General features: G+C 41.4%; 1 protein-coding gene across 2 annotated transcripts; it reads right to left on the bottom strand.

The window, feature by feature from the left end:
• Nucleotides 1-6,035: 6,035 nt before the first annotated feature.
• KCNV1 (potassium voltage-gated channel modifier subfamily V member 1) lies at nt 6,036-18,429 on the bottom strand. 2 transcript variants are annotated; one of them, XM_015856169.3, is made up of 4 exons: nt 18,191-18,429; nt 16,957-17,469; nt 14,676-15,202; nt 6,036-8,422 (listed from the first exon to the last, which is right to left on the bottom strand). In XM_015856169.3, the coding sequence occupies exons 2-4, from the start codon at nt 17,436-17,438 to the stop codon at nt 7,911-7,913; spliced, it is 1,521 nt and encodes a 506-aa protein (XP_015711655.1). In that variant the 5' UTR covers nt 17,439-17,469; nt 18,191-18,429; the 3' UTR covers nt 6,036-7,910. The 2 variants fall into 2 exon arrangements, with proteins under 2 accessions (XP_015711655.1, XP_085393181.1); XM_085537055.1 differs by having other exon boundaries at nt 16,881-17,469; nt 18,191-18,313.
• Nucleotides 18,430-21,219: the final 2,790 nt, after the last annotated feature.

The following is a 21,219-nucleotide window of genomic DNA, read 5'->3' as shown; positions in this document are numbered from 1 at the left end:
TTAACTGCTATTCTCTTATGGTTACTTCGTCTTCTCTGTCTGTCTTATATTGTCTTACGCTCATGTGAGAAACAATAGATTCCACATGCATAAAAAGGAGTGTGTGAAGAGGATGGGGTCAGGATCTTTTAGGTGGTACCATGCACAGGAGAGAAAGGGCATGAGCTGGAGCACAGGAGGCCTCCTCTGAACACCAATAAGCAGCTTGGTGCTGTGTGGATACTGGAGCACTAGCACAGGTTGCCCAGAGGCTGTGGAATCCCTTGCTTGGAAAACTTCAGAAGCTGCCTAGATGTGGGCTTGGGTCCCCAGCTCTGGGTGTCCCTGCTGGAGCAGAGATTGGGCAAGATGGAGGTGACAGAGTCACCATCCCTGGACATGTTCAAGAAATGTGTAGATATGGTACTTAGGGATGGGGTTTAGTGGGCAATATTGGTGGCAGTTTGATGACTAGATGACCTTAGAGGTCATCATTTTCCAACCTAGATAATTCTACGACCAAGGAGTCCCTGCCAACATCAGCCATTCTGCTGATGTCATTGTCCAGTTTCCAAAAGAAAAATATGTATCCAGCAATAAGATTTTCTCCCTCACTCAAGGACAGATTTTAAGCTGGGATACTACATGAGATACTTCCAAGCCCCACACAGTGGCTAAATGCAAGGCATTTAGAAACACTTTGTTATGTAAAACAAGATCCCATATTTTGAGTTTGTTTTGTACCTTTTATCAGTTCTTGACTTTTCTGTCTTTTTATTTTTTGATCTCGGTTTAAATTTTAAATCAAACCTTTATAGTTTTGTCTTATAATTACTTTTTCATTTAGCAAACTATCATGTATTATCAGCTTTCCAGTCTTACATGGATTCCTAATTGTCTTTACTTTGCTAAAATCTTCTCCTTAATTAACAAATTATATTTTGCCTTGCTAATTGAACACCTCTACACACAGAGGTTAGGTGAGGAAATGAAACTCTCTAGAAAAAGCATAGTGTGGTGGCTAAAATAGAACGTGCAAAGAATGCTGTACTGAATGTGAGAATAATGCTCTATCACTGAGCACAATCAAATGTAAGAATGTTCCCTGGATGAGCTCAGGGGCATGAAGCACCCCCTCTCAGGTGCAGATGACCTGCTGCTACCTACTGAGTCCTCAAACAACTGGCCTATTTGAGGCCTCTTACACAGTTTTGAGGGTCTGGATGGGATAAATGCTAGCAATAGACAAATTAGAGAGGGAGCACAGGATGTACAGAGGAGCTCTTTCTGCTTATGTACCTTGAGGGTTGCACTTTACTGGACTCCTTTAAAAACTGCTGGGTTTCGCTTCATAGACTGATTTTGGGTTGCAGGGTGCCAGGAAGAAGCCACAGCACACTGTGTTCTATGCAGCAACTACTGCTTCAGGAACATGCAGTTGTGCAGCTTTCTCTCCTATAATTGCACCTGTGCTGTGATCTCCTTCTTGTTTCTAGTAGCACTTGCTAGCAATTTCATCAGGACAGCGCATGCACCAGACGACAACATTCCAGCATGAATCATCTAAAGGACTGTGACTAACTGGCTAATGTATTCTGATCTGAGATTTATGATAAAGGCAAACAGGAATGGTGCTGCCAATATTAAGAAACTGAAAAAGATAATGTGAATGGAAGCACAATATGAAGAAATGAAACCCTCTCAATCCACCAGTTGAAGAAAAGTCTGTAATACGTAAGGATGTATGTGATAGGGAATGCAAGCAATGATTTCTGACTTACTAAATTGCCAAACAGATACTTTTGACACAGAAGGGTACCAAATAGATGACACCCTTCCTCCTTTTTACAGAAAATTTTGCTTGCTCTAGTGCTAAGCTGTAAGAACATTCCATAATTGATAGTGAAATGCACTAGCTCCAAACCATATTGGTGTCTTAGTGATTGGTGAGGACAAGAGCTTTCATCTTCCATTTTATTTTGGCCTATGTGTCATCACATCTGTTCAAATCAAGTCCCCTGCTGGACAGCTGATGGGAAAATTTGCAGTAGAACACAGCCCCCATATTATGATGATGGCCAGTGGCATTTTGTTAGCTCTGGCTGCCAGTATTTCCATTGTGATGGCTGGCAGAAGTAAACTGGGCTTATCTCCATATGTAGGAGGTGGCCTGCATAACATAGACCACAATTTCAATATTGGTTTTGGTCCCTGTTGTGGCCCACACCAGACAATAAAGCCTCTTACAGAGAGTTCTGGCTGGAAAGTGAGCAAACTCATCCTGGTATAATTCCACTGAATCAATAAATTTGCCATGCTGAACTTGTCACATTGTTTCTGCAACAAACCTCTATGAAAGCTTTTTGGTAAAGCTTTGCTCCTTTACACTGCCAAGTTGAATACAGCATTTGGTTTGTCCTATACATTTGGATGGAGGGATCTTTAAGAAACAGCTGCATTCTTATCTGCACAACTTGCACTGTAGGACCTTGCCTCTCAGGCTCATTTGCAGTACTGATTATGTTAACCATCTGAATCAAGCAGACATGTATTTTCTCAGAATCTTTTTTTTATTTATTTTTATTTTTAACTTGTTACTGAAGTCTGACTTTTTAGATGTTTCATGGCAGGTATGCTTTGACTGGCTGTGAGCACAAAAGCTTCCAGTAATTTGGAAAACTAGATTTCTTTTGATTCCTAATCAATACTGTCCCCGTTGCTGTGAGTGAAATATCACACTTGTTTCTCTTGACTTGGATTTTGTTTCTAATATAAGAAATCAGACCACAGGTTTATGGGGTAGGTTTATCTACATTTTGACAGTGAAAGGCTGTGATTGGCAATTCTTCCATCTGTTTTTCAGCAACTCCTGCCAGGAAGAGAAGATGGGAGGGTTATATGAGGAATAACAGCAGAAACAACAAATAGCAAGGACTGGAAATAGAATCAATCTGATCTCATTCCTTTAAGATGAAGTTTATTTCTTACAACAAGGTGGCTTTTTGTTTTTTAAATGGTCTACAAAAGAAAAATGCAAATATGAAGCCCTAAGCATAGTTTGAGGGGAAGGCATGCCTGATACACAGGGCTGAATGACTAGGATGAGGTACGAATAATTAATGTTATCTAATTTGTGGTGTGGACAAATGATGCGTGTCAGTTAATGAGCTGAAAATAATTTCTTTCTCTGCACTGAACCACGTGTACTTCATTTCTCATGAGAAGACATAAGAGGTAAAATACATAGTCCGTCACAAAAAGTCACTGGTAAATCTCAGCTAAGTATTTCAACTTCTTTAAAATTAATTTTAATTTAAGTTTGAATTAATTTGCTCTTTCCTGCTCTACTTTCATTAATTTTCTTCTTATATACTGAGCATTAATAAGGGTTTAATCTTTCTGTTTGGGCTTCAGTAAGAACAGCATTTATCACCGCAGCATCCCACAAGTCTCAAAGGCCATGGAGAAATCCCATGGAGCCTGTTACTCCATCAGTTTCTGATAGCATGTACTGAAGTCCATAAAGTAATGCTGCTGTTAATTTAGGATAAAAGAGGTCTTAGCTTATGAATGCTGCTTCAGTGGTCAGCAGTTCTTAAGCAGATACACATTCATCTCTGAATATTTTTTCTGTAATTCAACACTGTTGGATTGCATAATATGTTTCATACCCCAGGCTCTGAGCTACAGTTTAGGAATCTTTAGCACAGTGCTTGCTTGTAAAGAATGACCTCATTAGCTATCTCTTAACTGTTTTAAAGCCAGTTGTCTTTTTCAGCTGTGTTGAAAAAATGACCGTAGAAGTCAATTTGTTGTACTTGCTCTTGGTAAAAATCACAGTAGGTTTTTATGAATGTTATTCTCAGCTCTCCTTGTAAACTAGTTCATACATTAGGCAATGAAAAGAGTCGTCCACACTTTATCTGTTTCCCAGGACCTATCATCTCTGCTGTGCATTTTGGAAAGACAACTGCCTTTCTCACACATTCAAGTGAAATGAATGTGTTAGTTACACGACCGCACAGCAATACTACTGGACTTACCAGCAGATTTAGTCTTACTAAAAGCTGTACAAAATTAGCAGTAGGTAGAGGAAATCCCATACTTTTAGAGATTTTGCTTTGATTTTTGAGGAGTACGATACCACTTAGGGAGGCTGTTTGCAGTAGCACGTTTTTGTTATATTGCAGTATGCACTTGTGCATAGTTTTAATCAGGTAAAACAACTAGAAGAATTGCCCATCATACATACCAAGTTCAACTTTATCAGAAAAGACTTTTTCATATATCAACAAGAAGTTAATTATAAATAAGTTATTCAGCTTTTACTGATGGAATGCCCTTAATTTACTGCTTTTCATCAGGCCAGGCTCACCATTTACACCAAGATTACATGCCTCATCAAATTCTTATGAAATGTGTGTTGTGGCGTTAAAGGCAAAACTGTAACAATTACGGGGCTGGTTAAAACATTCAAAACTTGGAAAATTAAATTTACTAGAGGTTAAACTAGAAAAATGCACCTCAGTTCTAGAAAGAATATTGACTCCAACATTCCGCTTCAATGAATGACATGTTCAAGAGCCCAGAGCCCCAGAGACCTCATCTGCTGAGGTGAGACCAAGGAATATGCTGTTCTGCCCTTGCTGCTGTACAGTGAGGCTCTGTGACAACAGTAACTCATACTCACAGGTATGAGTTGCATCAGGAACAACTGCTTTAATGCATTTTAGATGGGGGGCATCCCAGCAAAAATGTTTTTCAAATGAATTGTTTGTGTACATATATACTTCAGAGGAGGTTTGCAAAGACAATGCTTAGAAAATGAGAAAAATGTTACTCATTATCAGGACAGTATCAAGGTGAGAATTTATAGATTTTGAATGTCAGGAAACAAAAATAAATGGGCATTACATGTAAAAGACATCACAACTTTCTCCTGTGTGCTCCTTTTTGTGTTCAACCTGATTTGCCAGATCTGCCACATGGTGACCTCAAACTCAGAGCTGGCCAGCAGAACTCCTGTCCAGCTCATCTTAAAACTGCTCATCTTACGTAGTTTATATCACATAGAGATTTAAGTGGTTTATTGACTTACTAACAACACTTACTTAACCAACATTTAGTGAACTGTGCATTTAGGATCAATATCCATAACATAAAAAGTAAATCACAATATTAAACAGTTGTAAAATGTTAGTCAGTGGAGATTTATATTTCTATAATTTATTCACAGAGGTTATAAATCACCCAGTCCATCCCACATGAGTGTTCCCTGAAATGTCAGACTCTACAGTGTGGCACTCCAGTGTTTTGCTGAACTCTGTCCAGTATGTCTCTTCTGTATGGAACTCAGCACCAACTGTGTCTTACCAGCTGGGTAAGGACCACCTCCCTCAACCTGCTGGTAGTGCTCTGTCTGATACAGCCCAGGAGGCTGGTGGCCTTCTTTAAAGTGAGAACAAAGAAAAATATTAGTGATGTGTAAAAGGTTCTGGTGGGTGCTAAGTGCTGCTTCTAAGCATCTACAAAGAAATACACAAGACTTTTCAGATTGTTAGTCTGCACTATAGCCTATACCACTGTTTTTTAACTAGTATCGCTTCCTGAACTAGTGAACCAGGGTTAGAGCAGGCTGAATTAAGTGCTGCAGTTACATGCTTTGATTGCAGTTTTTAGAAGTATTTTGTTTTCAAAGAAGACAGGCAAAATGTTACTTATGTTCTGACTCATTATCCTTTCTGCCAAGGCTACTATGTGATGGAAATGGCAGAACAGATGTGAGGAGCAGAGGTAGTTTCTTACTTATCTTCAGCATAATATTCAAAAGATTGCACAGTAACATCCTTAGTTTGGTGCCTTAGTGATGACAGAGCTGTTTTTCAAATGTGTACTTGTAGGGAAATGGCGTAGTTTCATGTTTTAGAGTTGTAATGCCCTGTAGTGTTTGTGGTTCAGTATGAACGCTCTGGTCCCATATGTAAGACATGAAATCAGAAACAATCTTGATCTGCAAACAGGTAACATTACTGAATAGTCTTGCTGAATAAACAACATGATTGACAAACACTTTATTTCTTTGGAGACCTTGAATTTAAAATCAAGAGTTCTGAAAATATAAGTTGAAGTGGCTACTGGATAAAGTCTCAGCCACATTTCCACAGGGGCATTTATAAGAAATTTTACTTTCAGACCTGGTAAAAGGATTGAATCAACTGATACATCCCAGAACATTTCTCTCCTTCTTTTGAGTCCTTCACAACAAACACAGGATGTAATAAAAGCAGCCATTCCCTGAAGAGAATCAGTCATCTATTTAACTGCATTTCCTTTCTCAAACAGAGATCAGATACTGTACAAGAAAGCACAAAAGACATTACAAAACAGTCTTCCCACAATAAAAGCTTCTTCCTAATTCTCTATAATTAGAATGACTTTTGAATGAGAAACAGCCTGTACAATTTGTGCAGCTCAGGGACTTCCTGCTCCAAGGAGCTATGAATTAACTTAGAGTGGGCTGCATCAAGCCTTTCCCTGTAGAATTAATTGTGTCTCCTGGACATCGATGGGAGTTTCGTCATGTACTCATAGAATATCAGGGCAGAAAGAAACACTGTGACAATATTGTTTGATCTCTGTGTGACACAGATGGTAAGCCTGATTTCCAAATTTTCAGAACAAGACTTTTATTGGTAGGGCACTGGTATCTTACACTTTCTAAGTTTTCTCATGCCCCTGATGGCTGCTGCGCATACCACACTCATCCCAAACCCAAACGCTAGTTGATATCAACTGACAAATCAGGAGCTGAATTTTTGTTAAGTTTGCTTCAAGGTTGTAGCTTTGAAAAATCTGCCATCTGCATTGTATTTACAGGCAATGGGAGGAAAACACATTCTTGCATCTAAACAAGAGTTATTAAGTATTTATTAAAAGCAGGGTTTTCACCTATTCACATATACTCAAAGAAAGACAGTCTAAGCCTCCTAAACACATAAGTACTTGATCAAATTAAATAATCCACAGCTAATAGAAGCCTGCTTTCAGGCAGTATGTTGAATTAATGCCAAATATAAATAATGTTTGTGCTTACATTGCCAAAAAAATGAAATGAGACGTTTGTGATTTTTTGATCTAACCTATTACGAGATTATAATCATTTCTTTTACCTCTGGCTCATTTACTGGAATACTTCCTGATTTTAACAGGAGGTAGAGAAATGAGTAACTTGTTTACCATTTCTGTTTCTTCTGGTATCCACTGGTGACTTTACTTAAGCACAAAATCTGCTTAGCTGGACAAATAAGTTAAGAGAATCAAAACACAAGGAGAAGGCATGTTTCAAAGTAAGTTTCTAAATGACCGCAGCAAAAGCTTTATTGTCTCCTCTAACTTCTGCAGCAACTGCAGAGGGTGCCTGAAGTTATGGCACCCAACTCAAGACTGTTTTACAGTTGGCTGCAGATCTTTGATCTGCTTAATACTTTCCATCTATAATCTCCTGATACCCTCCATGTATCTATCTGGTAACCATTTACTTCTTCTGATTTTCCTAATGTATTTACCTTTTATTTTTTATTTCAAATACAAATCTTGTGGGTCTTTAAAATTCAAAACACCATAGCAATTTCAACTAGATTTTAATACTGTACATAAGCAAGAACATAAGATTCACGTACAAGTGTTTGTAACACTGTTTTACTGTGATGTACCCATTATTTTCTCTCTCACCTACCAAGAACCAGTTCTGGGAATATGTTTCTGGGCACCCTCAGAGCCTTTTGCTTACACCGGCTACATCATTCTGTACAAGCAACTAAAGCTTCAGGTGGAAAAGCAATACATTATGTGTTGAATGATTAAAAAACAGATTTTTAATGCCACATTTTTGAAGTAGTCTATTTGCTATACAAGGCTAAATTACTTAAAAGTCAAAACCAAAAGTCATCTCCTCCACTGCTCCTTGTGCTAGCTCGCTCTCTGCTTTTCAGCCGTAGCATATCCATGACACTGCGTGCATATATGTCTCGCAAATTAACATTGATATTTGAGTCACTGGATGAGTTCTTCATGAGTCTCTTTAAAGCTTCCCGCTGCCGAAGAGCAGCTTCTTTTATCTTCAGCGTAAAGTAACAGGCAGAAAACCGGTCATTTATGATAGCTATTGGCAAAGCCAAAACTAGTATTCCTGACAGTATACACATGAAGGCCACTACCTTACCAATAGTAGTATCTGGTCTAATGTCACCATAACCAACAGTTGTCATGGATGTTGTTGCCCACCACCAAGCGCCAGGTACGCTTGTGAAAGTTGTACCTGGCACACCTTGCTCAACAAAATACTCCACCGTGGAAAATATAGAGATTCCTACAGAAAGGAAAAGCAGCAGCAGGCCAACCTCCTCGTAGCACTGTGCAATTGTCATTCCAAGGGACCGCAACCCTGAAAAAACAAGAAATGCAGTCAGTAGGTTGATTTGTGCAGTTCCCTTCAGTGATTCGTGAAACACTGTATTTGAAAGCTGATGTTTTATGCCTTTGTTTTGGCTGTTAATGAACATGGCTTATGAAAAAGGGCTGCAGTTCCTACAAGCAAAACTACTGCAAGAATATGATTTAAAAAGAACAGATTAAGATGTTAGACTTAGATGCTAGACTGTGCCCCGGTGGCGCAGTGGTAGGAATGCCGTGTTGCAACACCGGGGCTCGGGTTCGAATCCCCTGTGGCGCAAGTGGTAGAAGTACCGCTACACAGGAGGCTCGAATACTGGGGGTTGGACTCGATGATCTCTAAGGTCCCTTCCAACCCGCACGAGACTATGAGACTATGAGACTATGAGACTATGAGACTGAAACACTAACATCCTCTCACTTTCCTTTATACAGAGCATATAAATTCTGCTTACTGTTTATCATTTGAACTACATACGATTTAGAAAAACTAACCAATCTTGATTTAGTAATTGGCCATAATGAAGAGTCTACCACAGTTTTTATTAAGTTACCTAAATAGCCATTTAAAACTGCTAAAAACATCTGCTTCCTACGTTCAATTGGAATGTGCCTGTTTTCCAGCCATTATCATATTAATCTCTTGGACAAAAGAGCACCCTGTTGTCAAATTCATGTTCCCAGGTGGGTACTTTGAGCCTAATTCTGTCACACAGTGTGGGAATACAAGAAAAGCTGTTCAGAGCAGCAGCTGTGGAGCAAGATAAACAGCATGAGAAACAAGGACACCTCTGCAAGGAGAAGAGTCTCACAGCTCTGATTGGATATGTGCCTGCATGGACAGTTGAAAAGTGTTTTGTAGAATGCTTTGTTGACATGTAAGGTGTTTGGGAAAGTTGTAAGGGCGGATGGGAAAGTTAGAAAATAACAACTTGTGAAGGTATATAAGGGATGTGAGAACTTGTAATAAATGATTTGGATCATTCACATCTGAGTCCGTGCCACAAACGCTGCAACACAGTACATTTTCTTTGCTAAGCACTGTTTACAAACCTTTATAGTTCTCATCACCTCCCTCTGACCCTTCTTCCCCCTCACAGTCTATCAACATCTTTATCTGGAGAGATCAAAACAAATACAGTAGTCCAGCAGCAGCTGTGCTTGTGTCAAAACTGGAGACAGCAAAGCTTCCCAAAGCAAACAAGTACTCCTGCTAATTCACCATTGCCTATGGGTCGAACAGGGAATTTATGTGCAGCAGATTGCACTCCATAATGCCCCTCATTCCTTTTAGAGCTGCTGCCTGAAGGCCAGTCTGCCTGACAAAGCAAGCAGGAAAGTAAATCCAATAATACTGCAATGGATAAATGTTGCTCATAAACAAAAGAAGATAACAGGGTACCAAACTGGTTGAAAAACATGGGAGACTGAAATTATGTTTTGAATCACAGCTGATTTTGGACTGTTAATATTCTTCTTAAAACATGCTATATGTTTTCCTTAATAAGTGAAAAAAAAAACCCCACAGTGCTTATCAATAACTCTTCATGTAAGAGTGTACTCATGAGAGTAGACATGTAACTAAAACAACATTTGCATGGAGTTTTGCTGCTTCTGCTTGCAGCCTTCTGATGCTCATTGAAGTAACAAAGAATTTGATTTGCTTTCCTTCCATAATCTCAAAATGAAATAAGTTAAAATTTCCTTTTGCTTTTGGCTCCGTTTCTTTTTCCCTTTAGATCTAATGAGATTTAAAGTTTTCATTTATGTTCAGCAAACAGTGGAAGAACAGGCTATTTTGTAGGGGATGTTTCCTTTTTCAAAGTTTTCTTCTGCTAGCTACAGTTAAGGATTTTCCCATATCTGGGTTTTATATTGCTGTTATGAAAGTCTGTTAGTTAGAATGTTTATTGTAAGTGATACAGGTTAATTATGTAACAGAAAGGGGAAATAAGATATATCAGACTCATCTTTTTTTCTATTAATACGACGTCCAGCTGTTGAAAATATACTAAGACAGCAGTGCAAAAGCAAGGGACAATTGCAAGGACACAGATCAAGCTCTCATCTTCCAAGGAAGTTATTATACTCAATTACCATGTAAAATTTCATACTGAACAAGGTAGAAGAATAAATCCTTTCAGGTGACCTAGGAAGTAGGTACACCAATTTAAAAGTCTCCGTGACATAAGTAAAGACTGTAAAATCCAGGTTTGCCCTTTACAATGGAGCCCAGGAATACTGGTTTTAAAAGAAGAAAACAAAACAAAACAACAAAGCAACAGCACAACTTTCTTAAATCAGATTGAAATAAGCATAAACAAGGACTGCTAACTCTCTGCATCACATGGACGACACCTTCAGCAAAATAGTTTTTTAATGGTCAGTTATTCTTACTATTAAGGAGTCTGGTAAGTTCTTTTAAAATTATTCTATTATCCTCATATAAAACAATGATGCTAAAATAAAAGAGTATAACAAAAATGATTCTGTGGTAAAAAAACACCACAACAGAACTCAAGCTGCCTTGGTTATCAAAACCAGGTATTAAAGAGTTATCTTAATTATCGTAAAGGAAAGTAATAACTACAGTACTCTTTAACTTGTTAAACTCAAAGGAAATAAAAATAAAAATTAAAATTAAAAAAAATAAAAAACAATGACTGACCCTCATTTTTTATTTTTATTTTATTTTTTTAATCAAAGTAAATATTTGTATTGATGGCCCATGATCACTGAGATCACTGCAGTGGTGGTTCTCCATCACTTTGTGCATTCAGAAGAAGTCAGGAGATGTTTTTAGATGAATCTATGAATCTATGAATCAGACAACTTATTGGAATCCACAGTTCGTTCCAAATGGGATTCAGTTGGTGTACTCAGGATTATGTATTCTGCTTTACTTTAACTTTTAAATATGATTTATCCAGCCCCAGCATACAGCCAAACTTGAGCTGTTCCATCAGAGACACCTCTGCAAGTCTTATGAGAGCTCCCAGCCAGCAGCTATAACAGCTTGGTTACTCATGCTGGAAGGTGCTGGGCTGCTGCAACAGTCTGTGTGTTTGGGGCATGCAAACTGCTCCAGCCTTCGAACCAGCAGCAAGCAAGAGAGACATTTTTGCCATGCATCACAAGTTCCACCTCTTTGCTGTCCAAAGGAACTTGATAATGCAAGCTGATAATCAGGAGACTCAGTTTACACACAGCATTTTTTATATCATCGTAAATTTTTGGCACTGAACTCAGGAAGTGCTGAAGTTTTGCTTTCTCATGAATCCAGCAGCATCTCATCCTGACATGCTACAGCCTTCTCTCAAACATGCCCATTGCCATCAGATGCTCATATCCTGCTTCTCAAGGAGTAAATTTCTAAGTGCTTCCTAGAGGAGGACCAGCAAAGCCTCAGACTAAACATGGCCACAGAAGGAAGCCAACAGCTGAGAAGCATCAGAAAATGTGAAAACTGAAGGTTCAATTCTTATTCATTCCTAACCCACTCAAATCTGTACCTTCATTATCTCAGAAGTCATCTCATCCTGTAGCTATACATTTTCTGGTAGACATACTACTAATTGATCAATTTTCTTTGACAAGGTATAGCACTTTGCACAATTTAACACTCACTCTAGTATGGCCCAAGTGTTTCTATGCATTAAATCCATCTCCTGACTTCAGCATTCAAAGGATTCTTCCATTTTTCTTTCCCTTCCCCACAAAAAGGCTAATCTGCCATTTCTCTAAAAATGGAGGAAAGAAGAACTTAGATTTTTCCTAACTCATTTCTGCCCTTGATAGCAGAACCTCTGCCGCTGGGATCTCAGCTTTTCTATGTTTCCACACGGTGACCATAACTCATGACTTTGACCATCCTGCCCTGGTGACAGAGGAGTTGCTCCTGGCAGCCACAGATTTTTGCATCTTTTCCTGTGATCTTGCACTCCTTTTGCCACACAAAACAGGTGAGCAGTGTATGAAGTTTCACCTGATGTGAGAGTACAAGAGCCACAGAACCCTCACTGGGAGGCAGTTTTAAGCTGCCTAATGCAAGAGAGGTGTTTGAGTGCTACTCCTACACTCTGAGATTTATCGGCACTGCCCACGTTTGTGCGAGGATCGTATCTGTGTACTGTACTTAGAATGTTTATCTTCTATTAGCTGCTATGGCCAGAAGTGTGTTCAGAACCATGTCAGCACAACTCTCTTCCACTACAAACCTCTACTGGTCAGAAGTTACACTTCAGATCCACTAATCTATTTTTTGTCTTGGTTTATTAGAGTTATGTTTTGCCTTAGCAACCACACATCTTCTGACAGAAAATCAAATTCACGGCCTTCTACATTTAAATTACACAGAAAAATGCCAAAGCTGATTTACTGTTGTGCAACTAAGTAACTAGTAATTCCCAGCTATCAAAGAAACAAGCACAGTGGCAATAATGCTGATCTGAACGGCTTCAATTGTGATGTATGTCACTTCTTGCATACTGAAATTGGTAATTTGATTGCAGAAGAAAGATGGCAGCTCACTTTCAGAGCAGACGACTGTATTGAGATAAAATTAATTCCTTTCTACTAAACATGGCAAATGAATGATTAAGCTCTTAACATTAGTAATACAATATTGGGAAATAAACTATAGTAACATTTTAATGAATTTAACCTTTAACTTTAGGCAGAAACGTTTAGACCATGGGTGTCCAACCTTTTGGCTTGCCTAGAAGTGAAGAGGTGTTGTCTTAGGCTACATACATAATATATAATACAGTTAACATATATAAGCAACAAAGCTTCTTTAAATATGCTTTTTATTAAAACAACAACAAAAAAGAAAAAAAAAAAGAAAAAAAAAAAGAAAAAAGAGGGAAACAAAAGCATAAAAGCAGCAGGTTGGACATGTAAGGTTTAGATCACCTCTGAAAGCACTGAAACACTGAATACAGCTGAAGTTAACAATTACTACACAGGCACCTGAAACTTACTTTATAGCTGACAGAGCCTCAGAATTGTGTTTTGTGCATTCATTCTGTAACAGTAAAGTATTACTTTAAAAGTAAACTATGATGAAGTGGAAACTCTGGAAAGTTTCTAACTAGAATTAACATACTTTTGGATCATAATCTTGTCTTTAGCACCAAAGTGCCTTAATGTGACAAAATCATTTTCTTATTCTCAAAACAGAACAAGGGAGGAACGCATTCACATTCATGTAATTGGAAGTGGGCAGTAGGCTTCCTTGCATAGAACAAAAACTGTAAAAATTATACTGAAGCACAGCAAACTCACTGACAGACTGAATCATTAGCAGCTTCCTCTCAACTGCATTCCAAGGGACAGTTACGCATCCGGGTAGGCATAATCCCAAAACCACTATGATTATGCTCAACAGTATTAAAGCTACTCACTGCTACCGGTATGAAGATTCACTGCTCTTCAGTGACAAAAATAAAGACACATCCTGTTGCTAAAATGCCCACTGAAATAGGGCCAGTTCATGAAGAAGGTGGAGATGGCTCTCCAAAAATGAAGCAAACCATTGCTGCTTCAAGGCAGGAAATTCTGGAAGGACTTCATCAGGAGTGCTTGGACATGAAGGGCATCACATTAGAACGCTGGCTGAACCTGACATTGCCACTCTGTGCTGAACCTAATGCCAACTCAGTGCCCTAGCTGTGCTCCACATATCACACAGATTCCATAATGTTCGACATGGTCAGAGAGCCCATCAACCCACTGCCAAGTATGATTCACATTAAACAGTTTTATTGAAACATTCTCTATCCAGCAGAACCTCATTGTTTTCAGGATGGGCGAAGTGAGCAAAATCATGATCCATTTATTTGCATAAAACTTTTTAAGTGTAACAAATGATGACAGATAATTATGAACTGTCATCAGTGAGCCTCTGATAATATAAAAGCATGGGTCACTTCTGTTTCTTCCTAACTCAAATAAAAATGTTTGAAAAAATATGTGATGTTGTGAATGACTGGTGAAGGGCTTACAGCATGCAGCTTTGGGGCCTGCTTTTGTAAATGTTCTATGCAACCGAAATGTACTGGCTTTATGAAGAACTACAATTTACTGAAGAAATCTCCTGACATTGTTATCAATGTCCAAAAGTAAGAGTTTCACAAGCCATCACAACTAACATTACAATGTACATAAAAGACAGAAATGCACACAAAATGAGGACAGTTTATTGGTAGTAAAATTAAGAACTACCACTGCCATGGCTGAAGTACCTGTTGAATGTCTTCCCAGCTTCAACATCCGCAGTGCTCTGAGTAGTCTCAGCACTTGGACAATGCGCCCCACATTTTCCAGTTCCTGGGAGCTCTCCCCACCACACAGACTCTCTACCAGAAGTGTGATGTAGAATGGCAAAATAGCAAGGAGGTCTATGATGTTTGCCACACTCCTCAGAAAGCGACATCGATCCCGTGTACACAGGAACCTCAGAACAAACTCCACAGTGAACCATGCAATGCACAGGTACTCAAGGGCATCCAGTAGTGGCGGTGCCAGCCAGCTTAGCTCTACTGAAATCAAAGCCATGTTGGCAATGGACACAACAACAAAAGCCATGGATAAAGTGCCAAAAGTCCTCGCTGCTGCAGAGGAACCAGGCTTCTCCAAAACTTCCCAAAGTTTCTGTCTGACATTGGGACAGAGGGTACCAGAAAAGTCCTCTTCCTCATCTTGAGCATCCAGTTCTTCAGCATCTTTCTTGATGTCTAAGGCTTCACTCAGCTCCTTCCTCCTGAAGTACCTGCCCAGGAATCCCCCAACAAAAACATTTTTAATACCAATATGCGTATGTTTTTCTTATCCTATACCAGAAAAGGTCTAAGAACACACATTAAAGTATACCTTATCAGAAATTAGGAAACCTAGATGTCAAGTGTGTTGTGAAGGACTTTATTAACTGAGACCCTACAGCATGTTTCCTTTGACCTGATATTCCTACTTAGCCACGTCACAGCAGTGGCAGTTTGTATGTACACAGTAATTTTATTCATATAATGTGCTACTTATGTGGATCACATTGCCTACAGTAGGACTAGTTCCATGTCTAGTGTGCATTCTTATAAGCAATTCAGACCCTCTGTTTCTCCACTGTCCTCAATTTTATTGCAGTTTTATTAATTATATTGCAGTTTTATTACATTGGTGTGTATCTGCAGTGCTAGAAGGGAAGACATAATAAAAGCTTTGCAGTTCATGTATGAAGTTCTGATCAATACATGCTCAGATGACCCTGGCTATCTTGCATTAAACATATGGACTGTCACACAACAAAGCATGTATCTTTGCTGATTGAAACTTATTGACTGTAAATGCATAGCTGAGTGTTATGTTAGTGTATTTACAGAACTATTTCATGAAACAACATTCTCAAATTACACTGTAAAAATTATTTTCCTTTATATCTGTATTTCCTGACAGCTGTAGATATCAAGACTTAAATTAAGGGGCTACGCAATTTTTCCTTCATCTCATGCCTGTGTTACTCTTGCATATGCCCAAGAGGTCAGTAGCTTCTTGTACCACCAAAGAATTAGGAACTTTCAGTTATAACTACTACCAAATGAAGAATGGGATGAAAACTAGGATACAGATGTCTCAGAGGCAGCAATATCCATGTAAGGATAGGATAACTGAAGCTTTTTTTTGGAGGGTGGGAGAGGTGAGGCAGGATGGATGTGCTTGATTGTTTCCAATAATTTTGACATAACCAGTTTGATCAACAGCAGTTGTACTCTTTATACTACAGACAAACCGCTAATGCTAATATGGTAGATAAAGTAGGTGCAAATAGAATTAACAGAAACATCCTGGGGGTGGTCAGTCAAAACCCACTTTGTACCTAAACTGCCTGTCACAATTTGTCTCCAACAAGCCATGTTCCCCCTGCTGCTGCCCCCTCCCTGTAAGCTGCTACATCCATATTCCATGCTTCCCCCCAGGGCTTCTCCTGCAGCTGTGCCACCCACCCTCAGCACAGCAGTGACCACTCCCACCTTCTGCCTCTCCTGCTTGCAACTGTGCAGAAAGTACTGGGCAGTGAAGCTCCAGACTCTCCTGACTCCACACACGATACCCCTCAGCTAGGATAAAACTGCGATCTGAATGACACTGAATGTACATCTTTGCTTTGACAGCCCATTCTAACTCCAGCACTGCCACTTTCCGCTTTGAACTTCCAGGGCCAGTCTGAAACTGATGCAGAAAAACCTATATTCTGCTCATGCCAGGCTCTTACTATCTTGCCTCCACTGCCAACCTGTCCCTCACAGCAAAGGTAAGCAGTGATCTCACTCAACACACCTCTTTGTCCCATTCCCCACTTCCATCTACCTCCAGAGTAGGATACACTTCTGGATTTGCCCAGCTTTGAGGATATTTCTTCTGTGCTACCTTCTCTGCCCTACTGTTGGATCTCTCACCTGACTGTCCCTGAACACCAGCCAGTGCTGAGCTCACTCAGCCCATGCTCCTGCTCTGTGTTTTCCCACAGCTCACCGATCTCTGCAGCAGGAGTCGATGCTGAGCTCATCCAAGCCCCAGTACTGGATCTCCTGCAGGAAGGAGAGTGCACACAGCTGCTCCATCACGTGCAGCCTCCCTGTCTGGTAGTAGTTCAGGATGTAGTGAAATGCCTGTGAGCTCCGGTCAAAGAAATACTCATTCTCCACCAGGTTAGCATCATCACAGAGCTCAAGGAGGCCAGAGGCCACGTCCCGGGCAGCAGAGACCACCACAGCCAGTTTGCCGAGACGAGTGTCGGGGTAGCAAGACAAAGTTTGCTGGGACATCACAAAGCGGCTGCCTCCCACATTGATCGTAAAGCAGTCCAAGGAAGGAACGACCTTCTGCAGCAGGGGTCCCTGCTCCTCTTCGCTGGAGAAAACACTGCAGTCCAGGGAGCCCAGCGACGTGCTATTCCCTTGTTCCTCCAGGGACGCTTGGGAATTAAGAGACATGCAGCAGGGAGGCGACTTCATCCTGTAGCTGCCAGCAGCAGCCCACACTCTCCTGGATGGAAAACACAACAAAGCTGCAGAGATGTTCTTGGTGGTGGCAGTGGGGCCAGCCTAGAGATGAGGGACCTTCTGATGCTTTGGTTCCTGTCCCCGGGGCACCTCACCACCCCCACTTCCTCCAAATGTTGCCTCCATCTGAGACAGAGGCCAAGCGTGCTGCTGGGCTCCCGTACCAGCGATACCTGAGGTCCGTGAGGCAGGTTCACTACGCGCTGTTTGGGGGAAGCGCCAGTCACCATCTACCACCGACAATCCACGCGGCCCCTTCGGCTTCACGGTCAGCCCCGACCTCTCAATCAAGTGTCCCGAGAGCCGAGTGCGAAGGAAACGAACCATCGCGGCACAAAACCAACATCGCCTTCAGCGGGCTGTGCGAGCAGAGAGGGGACGCCCGGCGACCCGCCCCGTGCTCGGCCTCGCCCGACGCCTCCGCTGTCCCTCCAACCCCACGGCTCCGTCCGCCCCGGCCCCCTCTGCACCCTCACAGATGTACCCCGGTTCCTGGCACCGCCCCTTGCGCCGAAGTTGCCGGCCCGCCCGACCAACCCCGTCCCGTCCAGCCGCGGGATCCTCGCCGCAGCCTGGAGCAGCCACCGCACACTGCACACAGCACACTGCACACACCGCACACACCGCACACACCGCACACACCGCACACACCGCCCGTCAGCCCGTCATGCAGCCCGGCCGCGCTCCGCCGCCTCGCTCCTCACCTGCCCGCCCGCCTCCCCGCTGAGCCGCCCGCGGCTGGGCGCTCGCTGTCGCCGTCCCCTCCGTTCGCTCCCCCGGCTCCAAACTTCTGGGCAGCGGCAGCGCGTCTCCATGGCGGGTCATGTGCCGCGGGGGGCAGGCGGGAGCGGCGGGGCTAAGCAGCACGGGGCGGGCCGGGCCGGGCCGCCGCCCTCCCCGCCGCGGGGTCGAGCGTTGTTTCTTGGCCAGGGCTGCTCGATCCGAGGGGTTCTCAGAGCCGCCAAGTTCTCCGAGTGCGCTCGCAGCACGATTTGAACACCACTCACTCCCTGCTAAAATACATAAAACCAAATGTGCATCCGAGCAGGTAGTGTGTCTTCATTAACACTGCTATCACGACCGCAGATCTGATCTAAAGTGTCAAGCGAACAGTCGTGGTGATGGCCAGGCTGTGCACGCTGAAAAGCCTGTTTTACCGTAAATACTTTCAGCGTTTTTTACTGAAGTAGTTTGGGATATGTCTGACACTGTCCTGTGTTGACCTTTGAACACCACTGTATCATGCGGTGAGAATTAATTGTCACCTTTTTCACTGTTCTCTCTCATAAGAAACCATACAGAACCATACATAATCGCAGGGGTTGGAAAGGACCTCAAGAAATTGTCGAGTCTAAGCCCCTGCTAAAGCAGGTACCCTACAATAGGTCACACAGATAGATGTCCAGACAGGTCTTGAATATCTCCTTAGGAGTGGTAGAAGTGCTGCTCTGCTACACAGGAGGCTCAAATCCCAGGAGTTGGACTCGATGATCTCTAAGGTCCCTTCCAACCCGCACAAGACTATGAGACTATGAGACCATGAGACTCTGCAGCCTCTCTGGGCAACCTGTTCCTGAGCTCTATCATCCTTACCATGTAGAAATTCTTATGTGTGTTAGTATGGAACTTCTTATGTCCGAGTTCTAGGCCATTGCTCCTTGTCCTCTTGCTACATGCCAATGAGACTGGCCTCATTCATTTGCCTCCTACCTCCCTTTAAATATTTATAAACATTTATCAGATTCCCTCTAAGACTTGCCAACTCAGTAATTTTGAATTTCAGGAGTGTTATAAAGAAATATAAGTACCTAATTGCATAAATGCAATTGTTTAAAACAAAAATATGAATTCATTTCCTACCAAAACTATCAGCAAGTTCTGTTAGGAAACCAGCTTTCAGTTATAGCCCATTTTCAGTCCAGGACTGCCATCTGGGAGTGCAGATTATTTGATGGATAGCACTTAAGCCAGTACTAAATTAAAAGCAATAATTAAAAAAAAGTCATTAAGTAGGCCATCCATAATGAGAAGTAAGTACCTTACCACAGCAAGATACCTAACTCAGTGCAATAGACCTGTAATTGTTCAGTCTCAAAATTACTTACTCATCCTTATTTTAGACCACTCTTTTCAGTAGTCATTCTTTCTGTTAGCAGGAAGTGCTCTTCAGGCATACTTTCTCCATTAGTATGGAGAACTGAACACACTCCCCTCTGTAGCTTTGATTTAAGGGACAGATACTTCTGCTATATGTTTAGATCCACTGATGTTTCTACGAAACCAATTAAAAGTTTTGCTCTTTTCTAGTCAATGTGAGTATATAATTAATAGTATTCTTGATAAAATAGATCAACTTTTTCAGTATATGTATAAGATTTTCATAGAATCATAGAATCATTTCTCGGGTTAAAAAAGACCTTAAAGATGATCAAGTCCAACCACAATCTAATCATACTACCCTAACTAACAACCCTCCGCTAAATCATGTCCCTGAGCACCACATCCAAACAGTTTTTAAACACATCCAGGGATGGTGACTCAACCACCTCCCTTGGAAACCTATTTCAGTGCTGAACAACCTTTTCTGTAAAGGCATTTTTCCTGATATCCAGTCTAAACTTACCTTGGCGCAACTTGAGGCCATTTCCCCTCGTCCTGTCAGTTGTCACCAGTGAGAAGAGACCAACCCTGCTCTCACTGTAAGCACCTTTCAGGTATTTGAAGAGAGCAATAAGGTCTCCCCAGCCCCCTCTTCCCCAGACTAAACAGCTCCAGTTCACAGAATCACAAGAATAATGAGGTTGGAAAGGACCTGTAAGATCAGTCCAACTGTCGTCCCATTATCATTGCTACCACAAGCTACTAAACCATATATTGTAGCTCCTCATCCAGATGCCTAAACTTTATTTCAGTCGCTCCTTACAGGGCATGTTCTCCAAGCCCTTCACAAGCCTTGTTGCCCTTCTTTGTCCCTGCTCCATCACCTCAATGCCCTTTCTGTTCTGAGGTGCCCAAAACTGAACACAGTACTCGAGGTGAAGCCTCACCAATGATGAGTACAGGGGCAGGATTATTTCCCTAGTCCTGCTCACCACGCCATTCCTGATACATGCCAGGATGCTATTGGCCTTCTTGGTCACCTGGGCACACTGCTGGCTCATATTCAGCTGCCTGTCCATCAGTAGATGGACACTTTGGGAGACCAGGTTCAATGTTCTGCTTACCTGTGCATTTTTGGAGTAATGGCAGTGTATAGGAATACATGTCACCTCAAACTTCATTTTTGTTTTTCTTCTGATTATCAGTTGTTCAGAATAGAGTTGTGTCTTTAAAATCCTAGAGGAACTCTTAAAGCTTTGTGTTAAGTTTGTGCTTTCTGTTAGTTCTGAGCACGTCATATACATTCTTCAAGCTCACATCTCAATGCAGGAAAACAGCAGCCTCCACAGATTTCCATTGTGTCTCTAGCTTCACATCACTGCAATTAGACAGAAGATACAGGTGATGTCTGGTATCTTACTTCTGGCTTCTTGCTAGTTGTCAATTTAGATTTTTATTTAAAAAAAAAAAAAAAAAAGAAAGAAAGAAAAAGAAGAAAAAAAGAAACTCCCTACAAAAAAGTGTAGGGAGCCTGCTTTGGCAGGGGGGTTGGACTCGATGATCTCTAGAGGTCCCTTCCAACCCCTACAATTCTGTGATTCTGTGATTCTGTGAAAACACAACGACAACAAAA

The sequence above is a fragment of the Coturnix japonica genome, chromosome 2, assembly GCF_054131305.1.
Source record: "Coturnix japonica strain WE chromosome 2, WE-NBRP24, whole genome shotgun sequence".
NCBI lineage: Eukaryota > Metazoa > Chordata > Aves > Galliformes > Phasianidae > Coturnix > Coturnix japonica.
Note: the sequence above shows the minus strand (reverse complement) of the source record. Positions and strands in the feature narration are given on the sequence as shown.